Genomic DNA, 17,351 nt, shown 5'->3' on the forward strand with positions numbered 1-17,351 from the left:
TCTGGTTCCCAAGGGCCTGAGCCCTGGTGAGTACTGGTTAGTTGTGCCGAGGGAAACCCATGCTCTGGCAACATCTCTACTTGCAGGGGTTCCTGGTACCCTGAAGCTAGGAGTGTGGGAAGCATGGGGAAGTCTAGATCCAGATCCTATTTCTGCATTTAGGAGCTGGCTGTTTTGGGAAGGATACTACACCTCTCTGGGTCTCAGTTTTCTCATTTGTGAAATGGCAAGAGTCTCAGTTACGTGCAGGGTTGCTGTAAAGTAGGTAAGATAATTTATGTAAAGCGACCAATGCATCAAATAATAGGTATTCCATAAATAGTAGCTCTTATGTAGTGTAAATAATAACAGCAATGGTAAATCCCCAGCTCCACCAATTTCCTACCGTGCAACTTTGAACAAATTCCTTATTTGTTCATCAGCTCCCTCACCTGTAAAATAAGGATCGTCGTTCATCCGTTTATTTAATAAATAATTATTGAGCAACCTATTATGCGCCAGGCACAACTAAATCTGTCATTTAGTGTTAGTTAAGAGATGCAGCACAGTGCCCAGCATGTACTAGGTGGTTGATAAATGTCAGGTTTCTTATACAAGCCGCAGCTGGAGGATGGGAGGTAGGTGGGGGGAGGGAGGGGTTGGGACAGAGAAAGGGAACTCAGGAGGGGCAGAGGTGGAAGGCTGGGCCTGCCTTGAATTCCCAGCTTCCTCCCTGCCCTTTTTTCCTTCTCTTGACAGAGCCTCGCTTTGTCTGTAAGGGTGGGGGATGGTGCTGGGGCCTCTGAATAGTTTGCCCCTCTTTCTGCCCCTTGGTTTCGTCAGACTACTTCTGTAGACTAGATCCTCTGTCCCTTGCCTGTAAAATGGAGACAGTGTCTTATTCTCAGACATTGGGGCACTGCAATGTGCCCGCCCCATTAAAGTGGCATCAGGCTGAGGACCCCTGCACCCACAAGGACATGTCCCAGAGCTGTCTCCTCACTAAGCTGGTCTCCTGCCTCAAGCTTCAGGTTCCTTTCTCAGGGATCACAGGCTGGACCCAATGCCTGTGGGCTTCTCAGCACTGAAACCCCACACCCTTCCGTTTTGACTTTGCCCAACCCCCAGCCACACCAGACCAGACCCTCACAGAGCATTGTGTGTATGTGTGTGCACAAGCAACATGAGATCTGGTATGTAGGAAGTCTGCAATAAAAGCTGATTGAATGAATGCACAATGGATCCCCTCTGCAAATGGGGCTCATTCATTCATTCAACAAACATTTATTGAACTCATAATCCGTTTGGTTCCAGGCTCTGTGTCAAGGGCTGTGACATTCAGGTTAACAGTAGCCAAGCTCTCCAAAGACTGAATGGCATTCACAGGTTTCCTGCTTCCAACAGCCCCAGGCCCACCTGGCTCTTAGAGCACCAGGCCCCTCCCTCACCCCCAGAGACCAGAGCACTGACTCCACCACGGATTTTGACTGCAGCAGATGTTCGAGTGCTGAGTCATTGACTTCGAGGTTGAATCCCAGTGCCATAACCCATCCTGTGCCCTTAGGCAAATTATTTAACTTCTCAGAGCCTCAGTTGCCTCATCTGGAAAACAGGCATAAATAAAAGTGCTTATCTCATATTTGCTGTGAGGAATAAACGAGATGAGGCACATGTTTAGAGCAACACCCAGTGCATAGCACGTGCTCGATGAACGTGAGCTGTAACTACAGACTCTTGTCTCACTCTTGTGTCACAAGCGCTTACCTCCCTCTGTCTCCTCCACAGCACCGGCCAGCACAAGCCCGAGCGCACAGGAGGTGATCAGTGAAATAAGACCTCTTGGAAAGAGGGAGATCTGATGGGACATTCTGGGTAAGGAAACTCAGAAACCAGCAAAGGTGCGGAGGTGGGGAAGAGCAGGGAGGGACTGTGCCCGGAGAAGCAGGAATATCGAGGGGAAGGTCTCAGGGATGGCAGCGTCTGCTCAAGGACGGGAAGCTCACTACTCAGAAGCAGCAGGTTCAGTGGCTCAACAACGCTGACTGTCCTAGTTCTTTCCCTAGGTGGCCACGTTCTGCATTTCAAGTCATAAGAAAGCCACGGGGATCACACTCCACTGTCAGCGAGGCCTGGACTGGATGTGGCATAATTATGAAGGAAGACCAGTAATTTGGGGGGCCTTCCAGAACAAATACCCACTTTCCCCTCTTCCAGGACACCCTCACACCTCTGCCCTATTTGGGGCAAGTAGTCAGGTGGTGGACCAGGGAACAGGTCTGGCTAACTGATGGATGTTAGCCACGACCACATGCAATCACAGAGAGCCAGAGTGGGGGGTGGAGAGGGGGCTACCAGGAAAGGACAATGCCTTACCCAGGGCTCTGTCAGAGATCCCTGGCTCTGGGTCTGTTTCTTCCTTGGTGAAATGGATACTATTCTGTAGGTTTCTTTTCCCTGTTGTAAAGATGAAAAACTGTAAGGCTAAAACCAATCTTGCCATTGGAAAAGAAAATCAAGAGTTGGAGGTAGAACTGGATGTCTTCCTTCAGAGCTAGGTGTGCCCATACCTGGGTGGGGTGGGGCTGCCCTGGATTGCTCCCTCCTCACTGTCAGATAGGGCAGAACCCAGCTGGCCCTGGGCCCCTGGCATTTATCCTGTGAGCCAGGGTCCCATCATTGATCAGCCCCAACTGCCTGAGAACTTCCTGGGGCTGATAAAGGAGCTCAGACCCCTGGCTCTCAGGCCTGGGCTGGGGAGAGCTAGCCACGGTCCACCACACCCCTGGATTTCCACCCTGGAGGCTGCACCTTGGCTCACATCTTTAGGGCTTTGACTTTAACCCCTAGGCTGAGGGGAGATTCCAACACTGCAAAGCATGCGCCCTAGGTCTGGCCCATCTCATCCTGATAGCATCCCCAGCATCTGCTCGACTGGCCTGCACAATCTCTAGCTCCTGCACTGCTGCAACTGAACAGCGCCTCCTCTGGCCCCTCAGGCAGGGGCAGTAGGTGCTGCCATGTTGCCGGTCAGGCCCTCCTGGGCCCCCATGTGCAGCAGGGGGGTTCCCAGGGAGTGGTGTCCTTACCTCCCTGATCTGAGCGAAGAGCAGTGAAGCAAGCTGCCACGATCTCCGGAACTCAAGCTGCTGTGGGGGACAAAGTGAAGCAGTGACCCAGGGACAGCTCCCATTCGATGGGAGTGGCTTCTTTGCCCACTCCACTCAGGACTCCCCACCTGGAAAACACTGGAATCTGGGTTGGGTTGCGCTGATCACAATGCATGTCCAGTGCTTTGGTGCTTACCAACTGCTTTCACATTCCCCATTTTGTCAAAGCCCCATAGCCCCCAATGAGGTAGGCGAAGACTATCAGACCTATTTTATAGATGAGGTAGATAGGCTCAGAGAGGCAAATGGATTTGCTCAAGGTCACACTGCTGATAGAAGAGCCAGGTATAACCTGGAAACCACATGCTCATGGTGGGCAGAGTGGCACAGGCTCTGTGACTTTGGACCAGTTACTTAACCTCTCTGAACCTCAGTCTTCTCGTGAAAAATGGGGATATTGATAGTTCCTATCTTGTTGGGTTATCGTGAAGATTAAATGAGATAATGCTGTAAAACGACCTCGGCATAGTAGTCGCATAGGGACCTGCTCAATAAATGTGAGCAATGACTGTGGTTATTATCCCAAGAATACTCAGATGCTGTCCCTGTGTCGGCCACGGCCCGGATGAAGCCCTGTTGTTACCTCTAGGCTCCCATCTTGTCTCTGTTGGTGTCATTCAAGACCTGCTAAGCTGGGCTCAGGGTCCCAGTGTGGAGAAGCAGGGACAGAGTAGGGCCACTGGACTCCTCTCCAGGGCTGCCTGCCTGGTGAAGGGGGCCGGGAGCCTGTCTATGGCTCTGGTTCACAGCCCCACGGCGGTGGCTGCCTGCTTTCTCATGTGGACCTCAGGTCTGCTCAGGGCTAAGCAGGGGCTGACTGAGATTCTGCCCTGAGTCTTTGATCCCTAGAGGTCAAGGCTGAGCATGGGAGCTGAAAGGATCAGGAGTGGTCTAGGCTCTCCAAACAGATCTCGGCCCAGTCCAGCCTGGCCCTCCAGGGTCTGTGGAAGCCCAGCTTCCCAGCATGGAGGCCCGCGCCTGGGAGGAGCTTGTTCCTTCTCTTATGTGCTGGACAACCCTGAGACGGGAGGAGGGTGGGACTGTATATATCCAGGTAAGTTTGCCTTTGGGAAGCAGAGGCAGAAGTCAGCCTCAGAGTAAAAGGCACGGGGATGTGAGTGATCCTGGGCCCAGCTGGGGTGATGCCACCCCCAGGCCCTCGGTCCTGCAGTCTCCTCCAAATTACACCAACCGTTAGCCCTGGGCTTGGACACTGCTCCTACTCACCTGCCTGCCTGCCTCCTACTCACGAATCCCCTCCAGGACAAGGCCCAGGCCGGCAGCCAGACTCCACCACCGTGCTCTGGGGTCTGCAAGAGGAGTCCCAGGTAAGACCTCCCCCGCCTCACCTACACACTTTTGGACACCCTCTTCAGGAGCCCTGCCATGAGAAGGAAGGGAGGGTAGTTCTGGACACACTTCCTGAGACCTAAGAGGTGAGTAGGCATCTCTGTGTCTACGATGAGCTCTGTGAAAGCTTTGGGGCCTGTGGGGCCGGATCCTTAGCATTTTAAAATTTTATTATGACTGCGTTTGTTTAAATATATATATATATATTTATAGCTCTACGTGCCCACCGCCCCCCAGCTCCCTCCCCGGCCCCTAGTTTTTCCCCTTGGCTTTCTGTCTGGTGGCCATGTAGGGCAGCACCGTCTGAGTGCTCTTGTCTGACACCGTTTGGGTGCTGCTGTTTCTTGTGACCCTTCGGGTCTGCTCGGGGGCCAAGGTGGGGCCTGAGCGGCGGCCAGTCAGTGGAGAGCGCCTCGGCTTGTAGGGAGCCGGGGAGGGCTTGAGGGGGCCCGCGTGGGCCTCTGTGTGGGGAGGCTCCGGGGACAGGCCCACCTCCTCCTCGCCGTCCCCCTCCTCGTCGTCACAGCACAGAGCATGGTAGAGCACTTTGTCGCTGAACCGCACCCTCTCCCGCGTGCCCGGGGTCCGCTGGGGCAGCTGGCCCTTCACAGGGCCAGCGCTGAAGGCCTCCTCGCTGGAGGAGTCCGGGGTCTCCACCCGGGGCCCGTTGGGGATGGGCATGCCGCCATTCATGAGCCGGTAGTCAGGGCCAGCCCCCGGCCGGGTCGACTCGGGGCCGTCCACGGAGTCTGAGGGGGTGGAGACGTCCAGGAAGGAGCAGAACTCCCAGCTATCCGAGAGGATGTCAGCTGTCATAAAGTCCAGGTGGCCCAGGTCAAAGGGGCCGCCCACGCCCGCCTTGTCGCTGCTGGAGGTGCTGCTCACGGTGGCTGTGGTCCAGTCATCTGGCTCCAGTTCGAAGTCGAAGTCCGAGGTTAGCTTATCGATCTGGCTCACCACCTGGCCGGGGAAGGGGAGAGGAGTGAGAGGGCCCAGGCAGCGGCCAGCATCACCTAGGTGTGAGTGTGCCCCGTCCCACCCTACTACACCCCCCGGCTGATGACCCTACAGGACACGACTGGACTTGAGGTCACAGGTTTGTTTGCCCTGTTGAGGGCCCAAACTGGACCAGGGTGGACAGAGCTGGTTCCGGCCATTCCCCTGGTTCCACTCCTCAGTGCCTTTGGGGGAAGGGGGATGATGCCTTCCAGCCCTGCACCCCATCCATTCACACGCCCCTCTGCCCCAAAGCCAGCTGCTGTTCTGGGGGGCAGCCCTGGTGCTCAGAGCTTGATCTTCCTTTGGTTGACAGGGGGCCATTTAAAAAGGGCTGAGAGACTCCAGCAAGGCCACACAGTGGTAGGATGAGCAGCCCACCCACCCTTGGAGAGGAAATGATACATGGAAACTGCAAAGAAGACCCTGCCCAGGCTTTCTGAAGCATCCTGGACCAGCCCCTGCAGTGGGTCAGCGAGTGCCCCCCATGGGTCTCCACCACCCCACCCCTACATAGCCCTGCAGCCTCCTTCTTCCTCCCCTTCCCTGCCTCTTGATGAGTGAAGATCAATCCTGGTTTGATGGGGAAGGGATAAAGTAAGCATTATTTGGTAAGCAATAAGAAAACCATCCATCCTGGGCCCAGAACTGCTGGTTAAGTGCCCTCAGGGGCTACAGAGGTCACTGCACCCACCTGCCCCGCATGAGGTGAAGCCCTGTTTCATGCAGGAGGCCCTGCCTCAGGACAACCCTTGCCTAGGCCACTGTCAGCACAGACATCGGCAATGAAGACAGTGAGGGAGAAAGGGAGACCCAGTCAAACACAGGGAGAGGACAGAGCAAGGGGAGGAGGGGAGATTCAGGCCAAAATCCAAACCAGTAGAACAACAACAACAAAAGCAAAGCGGAGGAACCAAGAGACCCAGAGACAAAGACATAGGCAGTGAGTCATCAGGCCCAGGAGCTAGCTCCCAGCCCTCTCCAGTGCTCTTTCCCTGGGGTCAGAGAGGTCAGTTAATTCATTAACTAATGAAGTCCTTAATTCAACAAACATTTACTGAAGATGACTGCTGTCCAGGGATGTGCTAGGTGTTCAGCAAGGAGTGGGGGTGGTGAGTGCCTCAAAGTGCAAGTGGAAAGCAAGGGCAAAGATGATGGGTCAGGAGGAGTCTGGCTCAGTGAGACGTCTACTGCGTCAGGAGTCGGGAGCTCTGACGCTGGCAACCTGGTCAGTCGTTTTCCCTCTCTAGGTCTCAGTTTCTCAATCTGTAAATGGGGAGTTGGGTGACTAGTTTATCTCCAAGCTTCCTTCCATCTCTGAGATTCTAGGACTCTGTATTTAGAGGAGTGACTTGAGAAGCTGTTTTGGGGTGTCAATGCCTAGGGATGCCCACTTCCCACAGGCCCAGACCAGGGATGGAAGGAACACTCGGCTGAGGCCTATGGAAGAGCTGGGGGAGTCAAGACACCTGGGTTCCTGATTCGGCTTAGACGTCAAATGTTCTGTGTGTCTTTGAGTAACTCACATAACCTCTCTGGACTTCAACTTCACTCACCACCAAGTGGGTATGATAATCTCAGGCCTGCCAACCTCACCAGAGCTTCCTGAGGAACAATGAGAAGGCAGTAAAAGGGCTTCGTGGGGGCACTGGTGGTAAAAGTGACATCATCTCCCATCTCTGAGCACCTACTATGTGTCAGGCTTTCCACCCATGAGATCATCATCTCCTGAGTTTATGGATGATGTGCCAGAGGCACCAGTCACCGGGGACCTGAGATTCCCACCTCCGCCGGCCCTGCAACACTGCACATGGCTGAGGTGCTGCCGTGATCTCTGGGCTTGGACAGGCAATGGGGATAGGGCTCTACCCTCCAGTCTGACCACCCCAGTCCCCCACCCTAGAATGACTCCCCCACTTCAGAGAAGCTCGCATCCCCCTGAAACCCTTGCTTAACCCAAGCCCCACCTGAGAGCTGGTGGGAGCCCTGGCCTAGAGTAGGGGCTCTCAAACCCGCGTGCGCATCAACTCCCCAGAGTCTCCGATTCAGTAGGTCCCAGTGGGGCTCAAGAGGTGCGTGTCTAACAAGCTTCCAGGTGATGCTGCTGCTGCCGCTGTTGGTGCAGAAACAGACTTTGAGGACCACCGGCCTAGGGGACAGGGGATTTAAGCCGGTGAAAAATAGCACCCCAGGGCATGGCCGCCCTGGGGAGAGGCCCTGTGCCCCTGGGACAGCCACGCTCACTAATTAGACTCCGCTGATCAAGCAAAGCTGCCGAGAGTCTGCTGCTGTCTGAGGGTGGGAGGATGATGGTAGGAATCTGGAGTTAAATGACTCAGCTGTGAACTCACAGTGTTGCCTGTGGCCAGGCCAGGCCCCGAAGCTGGGCTCCTAATCCCCTGTGAGGAAGATGCAGGGTCCACAGAGCAGGAGCCCTAGAGCCTCAGGCCTGGACACTCTTCCCGCCCAAGAAGCCCTTGCCGGCCATCTGCTCAGGAGGCCTTCACGTTCAGGCCCTTCCCCTTCTCCATTAGAATGCCCCTCTCTGTTTCCATCCTGGGAGAGTGGAGGGAAGGAAGGGAGGGAGGTCTGGGCTCAAGTCCCAAGTCTGCCCCATCTTGGCTAAGAGGCTTGAGAGGCAGGTGATTTCCCTCTCCACGTCTCATTTCCTCCCCTGTAAAATAGGAGGACGCACCTCTACTCGCCAGACGTTGGGGATTCAATAGATAGGAATGTGCTTTAAACTGCAGAGTCTGCACAGCCAAGCACTTAAGAACCTGGGCTCTGCAACCGGGCCTGGGGACCCAGATTGTATGCAGGGCCCGGGTCAGTCCACAGACCCTGCTGCCCATCCCTGGTGCCTCATTTCATGGGGCCAGTTAGGAGGGCAGGAATAGGGCAGGCCCCAGGCTACCTACCTCTCTGCTTTGGCTGTCTTGAAATCTATGATTTCTCTCTGAGATTTAATAATCATTTTGCCTACATGTAATTTGGGATTGTCTTGGAGTGCAGGGAAATAATTATATACACAAAAGGAAAGAGAGGGGGAGAGAGAGAATGGAACCACAGAAATCACAGAACCATAGAACCTTGAAGCCAGGAGGGACTGGAGACACCGCTGAGACCACCCTTCTCCTTGTGCTTGCTCACGGGGACTAGGAACTGAGCTGAGACTGCAAGTCAGGGGTTAAGAACGGGAATCACCTGCTCTACAGGGAGCAAGAGTGAACACTAGAGAGGAGGGGCAGGGCTAAGGGCTGGGACAAAACCTGCTGGGGGCCCCAGGCCCTGTCCCAAGGGTGTCTACAACCTCTGTCCTGGTCACAGCCTCAGCTGCCCCCCCTGAACACTGCACCCATCCAGTCTCCCCACTGACAGCAGCTTCCTGACCAGCTCCTGCTGCATCCAGGGAACTTCCTAATCAGCCGGCAGGAACACATCCCCTCTCTGCTTCCAGCACTTCACGGCTCCCCAAACTCCTGAGCCTCCCAAACACAGCCCCATAGCAAATCTGGTCACAGGTCCTGTTCTCTCCAGCAAGCAGCCTCCTCCCTGCCAGGCCTGCCCCCTCACCTGCCCAGTTCACTCCACCGAGCTCACTTGTGCCTCTGGGCCTCACCTGGAATGTCTCCTTTCTTTCCCACTCATTCCCTCTCACTTCCATAAGGAAGTCTTCCCTGACCCCCAGCTGAGGACAGGTTCCCTGTGAAAGGCTCTGAAAGTACCCTGCACCTCTCCTTATTTTCCAGTAGTTACCACTGCTACCCATTTTGTGTGCAGATGTTATAAGGTGGTTGATGTCTCTCTCCTCACTAGACAGGAAGCCCCATGAAGGGCAGGACTGGATCTGTCTTGCCCACCATTGCATCCCCAGTTTGGCACAGGGATTGGCACATTCTCTACAAATATAGCTTTTGAATGAGTGGATGAGCTGAGACAGAGGGCTTAAGAAAACCACTTGGGGCTTCTTTTTTGAGAAAAGTTCCACAGGCCTGGACACCCCAACACTGCCCGCCCTAGCCGGCCCTCCAGCCGTGGGTAAACCCCTCTCCAAAGAAAGCACGTCTGTGTTCCCTAAGGCCCCAGGACTGAGGACCCAGGGAGCCCCAGAACGTGTTTATCTCCTCCCCCTTCACCTCTGGCCCCTTCAACTCCCTTGACAAGCTGCTACCTCCTTCCCTCCCTCTCAGCTCCCTGGGCAGCTGGTTACATAACTGGGGATTCTGCATTATTTATGACCACTGATTATTTTTTAATTCTTGATTACGTTATTTATTGTCTTCCTGGAGGGCTGTGGAGTTGGGGAAGGGGTGGCAGGGAGCGAGTTGACCGTGATTCATGATTTTCATCCTGCAAGTTGGCATAATTGGCCGGGGAGCTTCTTGAATCTGTCTGGAGGAGGAGAACGCAAAGGGAAAAGGGAGGAAAGGAAGGTGAGAAAAAAAAAATAATAGGAAAAAATCCGCACAATTCTTGCTGAGCTGCGGGTGATGGAGCTGACCCACTTTGGCACAGCTCTGTGGTCCCCAGCCTCTCGTGCTCCAGCTGCTTCCTGGCTGGGCCACATTTATCTCATGCCTGAACGGCCCTTGGCTTTCCTTGCCACCTCATACGCAGCGCCTTGCCGAGGTGACCGCACAATCACCACCGGGCCTGCTCCCTATGAAAATTGGGTGGGGGGATCCTCCACCACCACCCCTGGCTGTGAAATGTTTGTGCCCACCCCTCCATCCTCCTGAGGTGTTCGGACCTAGGTGGGCAACTGTGCCCTTAAGTTATGTCCTACCCAAGAGTCAGTGATGATGTGAGAGACACCGGCGATCAACACAAGAGACAGTTTTGAGCCCCCATGCTGAGTGATATCTTGGGGAGGGGGCAACCAAGGAGGAAGAGGCCAAGTAACCTGCTCAAGGTAAGCTCAACATCCAAGAGACCAAAGGCAAGCCCCTTATCCCTGGCCTTGGGGGCTCCCAGTTGATAGGAAACAGGGAGAGCAGCGGGGAGGCAGACTCCCACCCCGAAACACAACCAGGAGATTCCTGGAGAGCATGTGGGATTCTCACTGAGGACAAAATCCAAATTCCATACCGTGGCCTGCAAGGGCTCTGTGTAATCTGATTCCCTGCTCCCTCTTTGACTTCCTGCTTTTCTCCTCCTAGTTCACTCCACTTCAGCTGCACTGGCTTCCTTGCTGATCCTGAACACGCAGAGCCCATTTCTTCCCCAGGATCTTTGCACAGGCTGTTTCCACTGCCAGGAAGGCTCATCCCCTAAATACCACCCTCACTTCCTTTGGTTCTCTGTTCAAAAGCCAACTTATTGGAAACACCCTTCATATCCCCATATCACTGTCACTCTCTATTCCCTTTCCTTGCTGCAAGAGGATGGGACTGCCTACTGCAGGAGGTACTAAATGGTGCCAGCCAGGAGGTCAGGGTCCTGGCTTTGACCTCCCTGATGATGGCTAAGAAGCTGATGTGACTCCGAAAGAACAAAGCCATACATGGAGTGAGGAGCTGGCCAGTGCTAGAATATTTCATTAATAATATCTAACAGATATGGAGTGAGTTTTGTGCCCATCACTGTGCTAAGTACTTTATATCTAATATCACATTTAATTCTCACAACAACCCTGGGGCTGGGGGGTGGGGTGGGGAGTGTAAAATTTGTTATCCTCATTTACATGGGAAAACAGAAGCACAGAAAGGTAAAGAAATTTTCCCAAGTTCACACAGCTAGGTAGGGGGCAGATCTTGGATTTGAACCAGAGACATCTGGCTGTGGAGCCCATGCTCTTAGCCCGTAGGCTGTGCTGTGTCTCCAAATTAAGATCCACAGAAATCTGAGGAGCTTAGAGAGTCTGCTGGGATTGGCCTGGCATTCTGGAGTGTTGGGGAACCTAGGAGAGATGAGGGCTAATTAATGATTGACCGTCATATCCCTCTGCAGCACAATTTTAGCTTTCAAAGCATTTACATTCCTCACCTCGCTTAGTCCATTGAACTACTTTTCCCATTCATGGGACAGAACTTGTTCCTCATCGCCTGGGAGGCCAATGGCAGAGATACAGCAGGGGTTTGGAAGGGTAGGGGAGGTATGGGACAGGAAACTCCAAATCCTTTAGGGGTGCGAGTAGGTGTTGGCCCCCGTACCGTATGCCAAACCCTGATGAAACCCTAAGATCACACTGAGGTGAGAATGATCATATCCCCATCTCAGAGATGAGCAGACTGAGGCTCAGGGGCCTGGGAAGGGAGTGCACTGGTGTCCCTTGTCTTTCTACGAACTTCAGGCTGTGTGCTCAAGAGGGTAAGGAGAGCCTGCCATGATCAGTGGTGTCTGGGGCTGGGGAAGGGAGCAGCAGAGAGAGGAGAATGACAGAAGGGGACACAGCTAAGCCCTTCCTCTCTGCTGGCCTTGCTCCTTCATCAAGCATCCTGTGCTACTCCCCAGCAGTCTTGCATGTGAATCTTGTCTTCACATCCAAGTGCTCTGCCCACCTGGCATGAGAACCCCATTGGTGAGCCCTGAGCTGGTACTGCCCGGAGAGTGGGGTGTGATGAGGGAAAAGTGTCTGCCACCCTCTCGACCTTGGGCCCATCCACACCCCCAAGGGAAAATGCCATACTAAGCTACTGAGAAGGAGCGCCTGACAGATCCAGGTTTACGGCCCCCGTGGAGGACCAAGATCGCAGGTTCCAGGGAGCAGGGGGACTGAAACCCTTTATTCCAAACCAGAGCTTGGCGCCCCCCACTCAGTAACCGCATTCCTGACAAATCCCATCCAACAGGAAGTCAGTTATGGCATCTATTCTGTCTGGGCTTCCCAGAGCCTCACCTGCCTTCTACAACACTTCCTCTGCCCATCACCCCATGTCCAGACCCTGCCTGGGGGATGGGGGAGCTCTGAGGCCTGGTGCCCCCTCCCAGCTGGGTGCCATTGGCAGCGGGCAGGCAGTGGCATACGGGGTAGACTCTGGTTGCCGTAGCAACCTGCCAAAGTCTTGGGTGGAGGCACATGGCCTACAGGGTGTGTGGGGGGAGGGGACTCATCTCTCCCTGTCCTAGCTCAGGTCTCTAGGCTGCAAATCCTGGGAATCTGAAGCTCTGCTGTTCGAGACATGGGAGTAGGTGAGTGTGTGTGCTGGGAAGGGACATGTAAAAGATCTGCAAATGAATCCGAGCACTTCTGAGCTCCCTGCCTCACCCCTAAAGGGTGCTCCTCAGAGCATCACAGCATGAGCATAAGCTATCACCTCTAGAAGACCCCTGTCAAAATGCAAAGATATCAATTAGCCCACCTGCTGAAGCCCCAGAGTAGGCAGCAGGAACCTGAGTTCTAGGCTTAGTTCTGCCACTGGTAGGCTGTGTGACCTTGGACAAGCCCCTATCCCTCTCTGGCCTCATTTTCTTCAACAGCAAACAAACAGGGATGGTCTGGATGACCTGTGAGATGCCTTCAAGGTCTGGATGGTTATTCGGGGAGGGGTGGCAGGTGCCTGGAAGATGCTCAGTTGGGAGTAGGCTCTGAGCTTATTGAAGCTGCCTCCCAGGCTTAGAGTCAATCCTGGCTCTTTCTGGGCAGGCTTGCTGGGGCATAGGTCCCATGCCCCTGCCCGAGACTGAGACTTTGGACAGTTCCCATGGTCCTGATAGAACCGCAGAGCATCTGAAATAAGATGGGGGTGGGGAGAGTCAAAGAGGGGACTGTAGTCCTCTGGACCAATGAGGTTGGGAGAGGAGGGGTTGCTCAGGGGCATCTGGCCTTTGACCTCCAAACTGTATTCTCAAAGATGTTCAGTCCAGACCATGGCCAGCCCAGTCCATGGGAAGAAGCACCACACTTCTCTCTACCTGCAGCAATAGCCATTCCAACCTCCTGAGAAAGGACTTCCTAGTACGCTCCTCCATGAGGCTGGCTCTGGGCAGAGGGGCTGCCCTGCCCAACCCCTGCTTCTGTCCCAGCATTTCCACAACCCCCTCTACTCCGAACATGACTCCCTTCCAACACGCTCTGCTCCTTGGCTCTCAGGCCAGGCTAGAATGCCACTTTCCCAGTCAGGATTTGGTCCACCATCACCCCCTTTCCCCAGCCTTCCTAGCGCCCCCATCTTCCCCACACAGCTGGCTGGGGAGAGCTCAAGCCCATAACTCCAGTTCAATCACTCTTCCTGCCATCTCTGCAGGGACCCTGGTTACAAGGAGTTAAAATTTGGCTAAAGCCCACCTGGCTGGCATAATGGCACCCAGCAGGCAAATTTAGGCCAGTGGCTCAGAACGCTGGTCATGCATTTTGGGCTCGAACACAGCCCAGGGGGCAGGGCTGAGGACATGTGTACCTCATTACCCTGGTGATGTGGGAAGCAGTAATTAAACCGGGCTCCGCTTAGAGAGACAGAGAGGGACACATATCCCAGGATCTCTCGCTGACTTTTCAGCCTTGGCAAAAAACATTCAGAACTGTGGGACGGGGATGCATCCCTTCAGAGGAGATTCCTGCCCCTGCCAATGTACTGATACCCACTAGCAGCGCCCTAGACCCATTCCCACCTCAGGGCAGGGAAGACATAGCTGGCTTTAATTTTTCCAGGATCAAGGGTTCTAAGTATCTGTGTGATCTCTGGGGAATGCTCTGAGCTGGGCCTTGAGCAGCAGGGACTGCCTCAGTAGAGCCATCCACCCTCTCCCAGGGCCACTTATAAGCCAGTCAGAGTCTGGGAGGCAGATGGTGGGGTCAAAGGTCAGCTTGGGTCCCAGAAGAATGTCTTCCACTAAGAGGATGTTGTGGGATTCAGTCCTTACTGGCCACCTTGCAGCTCTGAACCATGGGCCCACAACATGCTACCCAAGCAGTCTCAGGATCACTGAGGCCCCTCCAGCCCTGGGGTACAGTGAGATCGTCAGCGAAGCAGATTTGGGGAAAGAAGAACAAGGAGAAGGAAGTACCCAGCAGAGTGACCCAGGTGCGCACAGCTTTGAGCGCACACACACACACACACACACTTAAACACATACATGTGAGTACGTTTCCTGGGCCAGGCCCAGGAAAACCGGTCTAGGGGCTGCCTGGCCCCTTACTTACCTCCCTTAGCTCCTTGGCCACCTCCTTGAGCTCCCGCAGTATGTCCTCCAGCTGCCCAATGACCATCTTCATGCGTTGTCGAATCCGCTCCCGCTCGCCACCACTGCTGGGGTCGTCACTGGGCTGCCCGAGGTCCGGGGTGCCCCGAATGTTCATCCTTTACCACGTGGCCGCAGGCCTGCCCATACTCCCCCCAGCCGGGCACACGCTGCGTCTGCCTCCACGGAGCCCCCCTCAGCCGGGCAGAACTCCACATCTTAACGGCCCCCTAGCCCACCCTGGCCCTGGGTGGCCCTCACCCAGCCCCTGCCCCCTGCCACCCCGCCTCCTCTACCTCTGGGTGGGGAATGGGACACCCAGAGGGAGACAGAGTCTGACCAAGGGGGTCAAGGTGAGGACACAGGAGAGCAGGGGGAGGGGCCTTGGGTCTCAGGAGTGGCCTCTAGGACTTGAAGTGCCTGTGGGTATGCTGAGCTGGACACAGAGGCAGGGGGATGACTCTGCAGGGACTAAGGGTAAGAGATGCCCTTGGGATGGGCGGAAGGCAGCAGTAATCCCCTCACAACTCCTAGGAAATTGCAAAGGCAGAGGTCTCGAGATGCAACTGACACCTGCAGAGGGATGGTGGCTGGGGTCTTCCAGATGTGAAGGGGGCTCCAGATGTGGGTGGCTCTGGGAAGGGAGCTGGATTGGAGGAGGGCAGCCCCCTGCAGAGAGAGCGAGCCTGGCGTCAGCCCTCCCAGGTTGCAGCACCCGCCGGCAATGCTGCTGCCTTCCTCCTCACCCCAGCCTGCACCTTTCCTCGCTGGGGATTTGGTTTTATTTATTTATTTTTTTGTAGGGAAGGATGATGGAGGCAGATGCTCTATAGCACAGCCCCTCCACTAAAGGGAAAACAGAAGCCCCTGCTTTAGAAGCTGAAGTCCTCAGCCTGCGATGGGGCACCCTGCCCTGGCTCTCCCCAACGCCCCCCAACCCCAGTCAGGCCTGGCCCCGCTGGTTCACTGGAGGGCCTCTTCAGACATCCATCCTCCCTCCCAGTGCCCCCGGGGTGCCCTCGTTCCCGGCTGGACCTTCCCTTCCCCTGCCCCGCCTTCCGTGAGAACCCCCGCTCTGCTCCCGGACTCACCAAGGGGGGCAGTGGGGGCACCGGCCTTCCTTCCGCGCAGCGTCGGGGGCCAAGTCCCAAGGCGAGGTTGGGGGGCCCCCAAGGCTCCCTAGGGCGGGCTTCTCTCTCTGGACCCTTCGGCCCTTGGCCTCAAGGAGGTCCTCAGAGCCGCCACTGGAGACATCTGGACGGTGGGAGGGGGCGGGGCCTCCACGCTCCAAAGAAGAGGCCAGGAAATATCTCTCCCAACCCCCGCCGGGCTCTGGTGGGGAATGAGCAAGGGTCCGGCGGGTCCGGGGCTCTGAGGCCACAGGTGAACCGGGCACAGGGTGACCGAGGCGACGCCGGTCCGGTCCCAGCACGCAAGCCAAAGTCTGAGGGATCGGAGGGCGCCGGGATCCCTTCAGCCCACGCCCGGCATTCCCGGGGCTCGGCACCGTCCTGAATTCGCTCTGTCCAGTCCAGATCGGCCGGCTCCGGGCTCCGCCGGGGTCTGCCCTGCCCTGCCCGGAGTGAGCTGGCACCCGTGGGCGCCCGGGGCGCGCTCAGCCCGGACCCCGAATGACCGCGCTCCGGCACCTGCGGCGTCCGGAGCGGCCGCGAGGGTCTGCTCAGCCTAGCCCCGGGGTCCTCCGGGGGCGACAACGCTCCCGCGGCTCAGTCCACGGTCGGAAAGGTCCGGAATCGCCGGGCCCCGGGGGGAGGGGCGGTGTTGGCCGCGGGGACCAGGTCCCCGCCGGGCCGGGCCGAGGGAGCGCGGGGCAGGGGGCCCGGCCGGGCTGGGTCTGGCGGCCGGGCGCGGGCGGGAGCGGCGCCGGGCGGAGGAGAGGAGGCGAGAAGAGCAAGAGGAGGAGGCGAGGCGAGGAGAGACGAGGGGAGGGAGCGCGCGGCGGGCCCGGCGGGCCGGGGCGCACGGGGCTCGCAGCCTCCGCTCCGCTCCGCCGCCTCCCGCCCGCTGGCCCTCGGCTAGCAGCCTGGCCAGCCCCCGGGCGCCCGGTTGTGCCGGTGGGGCCACCGGGCGCCGGGTCGGGCTGGGCCTCCTTCGGCCGCCTCGCCCCGCCCTGCCCCGCCGGGCTCCACGGGCCTGGGCCCGCTTCCCGAGCGCCGCGCCGCCCGCGCCCCGGCCGCCCCCGGCCCGCCCCACCGCCCCCCGCCGGACTGGCCGCCCGGGCGGGCGCTAGCTCCCTCAAAGGCCGCCCAGCTTGCTCGGCTCCTCTCGCCTCGGCGCTGTCAGGGAAGGGGCCGGCCCCGCGCGCCGGGAGGGAGCTTTTAAAGCGACACACACGCCTCCCAGCGCCGAGCACCGACCGCGCGAGCCGGGGGGTCTCGCCACCCCGGGGGCTGGGAAACGTCCAGCGCTTGCGGGGCTGGAGGCGGGCTCACCCGGGCCCACTCCTGTTGACCTCGGGGCGCGGAGGGGCAGCGGGTTAGGGGCTTACTCAGTTCCTTCCTACCTTTCCAAAAGCCCCTTCCCCCACTGCGGTGCGCCCCGGGCTTCCCTTTTGGCTAAATTGCCCGCATCCAGGCCCTCCCCCTTCCCCCATCATACCTCAAACTACTCCCAGACGTTGCCTGAAGTCAGATTCATTAAGAAAATAGAATACTGACAGCCTTTACTGAGCACCTACTGTGTGCCAGGCTCTGGGCTGGATGGGGCTGGAGTTGGAGA

General features: G+C 56.8%; 1 protein-coding gene across 6 annotated transcripts; it reads right to left on the minus strand.

Annotated features, from left to right (window-relative positions):
- Positions 1 to 1,247: 1,247 nt before the first annotated feature.
- INSYN1 (inhibitory synaptic factor 1) lies at positions 1,248 to 16,924 on the minus strand. Of its 6 annotated transcripts, XM_082386924.1 has the most exons (5): positions 15,704 to 16,922; positions 14,575 to 15,281; positions 4,374 to 5,456; positions 3,066 to 3,125; positions 1,248 to 2,433 (listed from the first exon to the last, which is right to left on the minus strand). In XM_082386924.1, exons 2-3 carry the CDS (start codon positions 14,728 to 14,730, stop codon positions 4,749 to 4,751), a joined length of 864 nt encoding a protein of 287 aa, XP_082243050.1. In that variant the 5' UTR covers positions 14,731 to 15,281; positions 15,704 to 16,922; the 3' UTR covers positions 1,248 to 2,433; positions 3,066 to 3,125; positions 4,374 to 4,748. The 6 variants fall into 6 exon arrangements, with proteins under 6 accessions (XP_082243050.1, XP_082243049.1, XP_082243048.1 ...); XM_082386923.1 differs by having other exon boundaries at positions 1,248 to 3,122; XM_082386922.1 differs by having other exon boundaries at positions 1,248 to 3,125.
- Positions 16,925 to 17,351: the final 427 nt, after the last annotated feature.

Source organism: Balaenoptera borealis, assembly GCF_965194805.1.
Source record: "Balaenoptera borealis genome assembly, chromosome: 3".
Lineage (NCBI taxonomy): Eukaryota > Metazoa > Chordata > Mammalia > Artiodactyla > Balaenopteridae > Balaenoptera > Balaenoptera borealis.

Bases quoted from the DNA above. Each gene is read 5' to 3' on its own strand.
- INSYN1 (XM_082386923.1), bottom strand. From the start codon at position 14,730: ATGAACATTCGGGGCACCCCGGACCTCGGGCAGCCCAGTGACGACCCC. The intron at 5,457-14,574 runs GTAAGTAAGGGG...TTCCCCGGCCAG, and splicing joins TGGCCAAGGAGCTAAGGGAG to GTGGTGAGCCAGATCGATAA.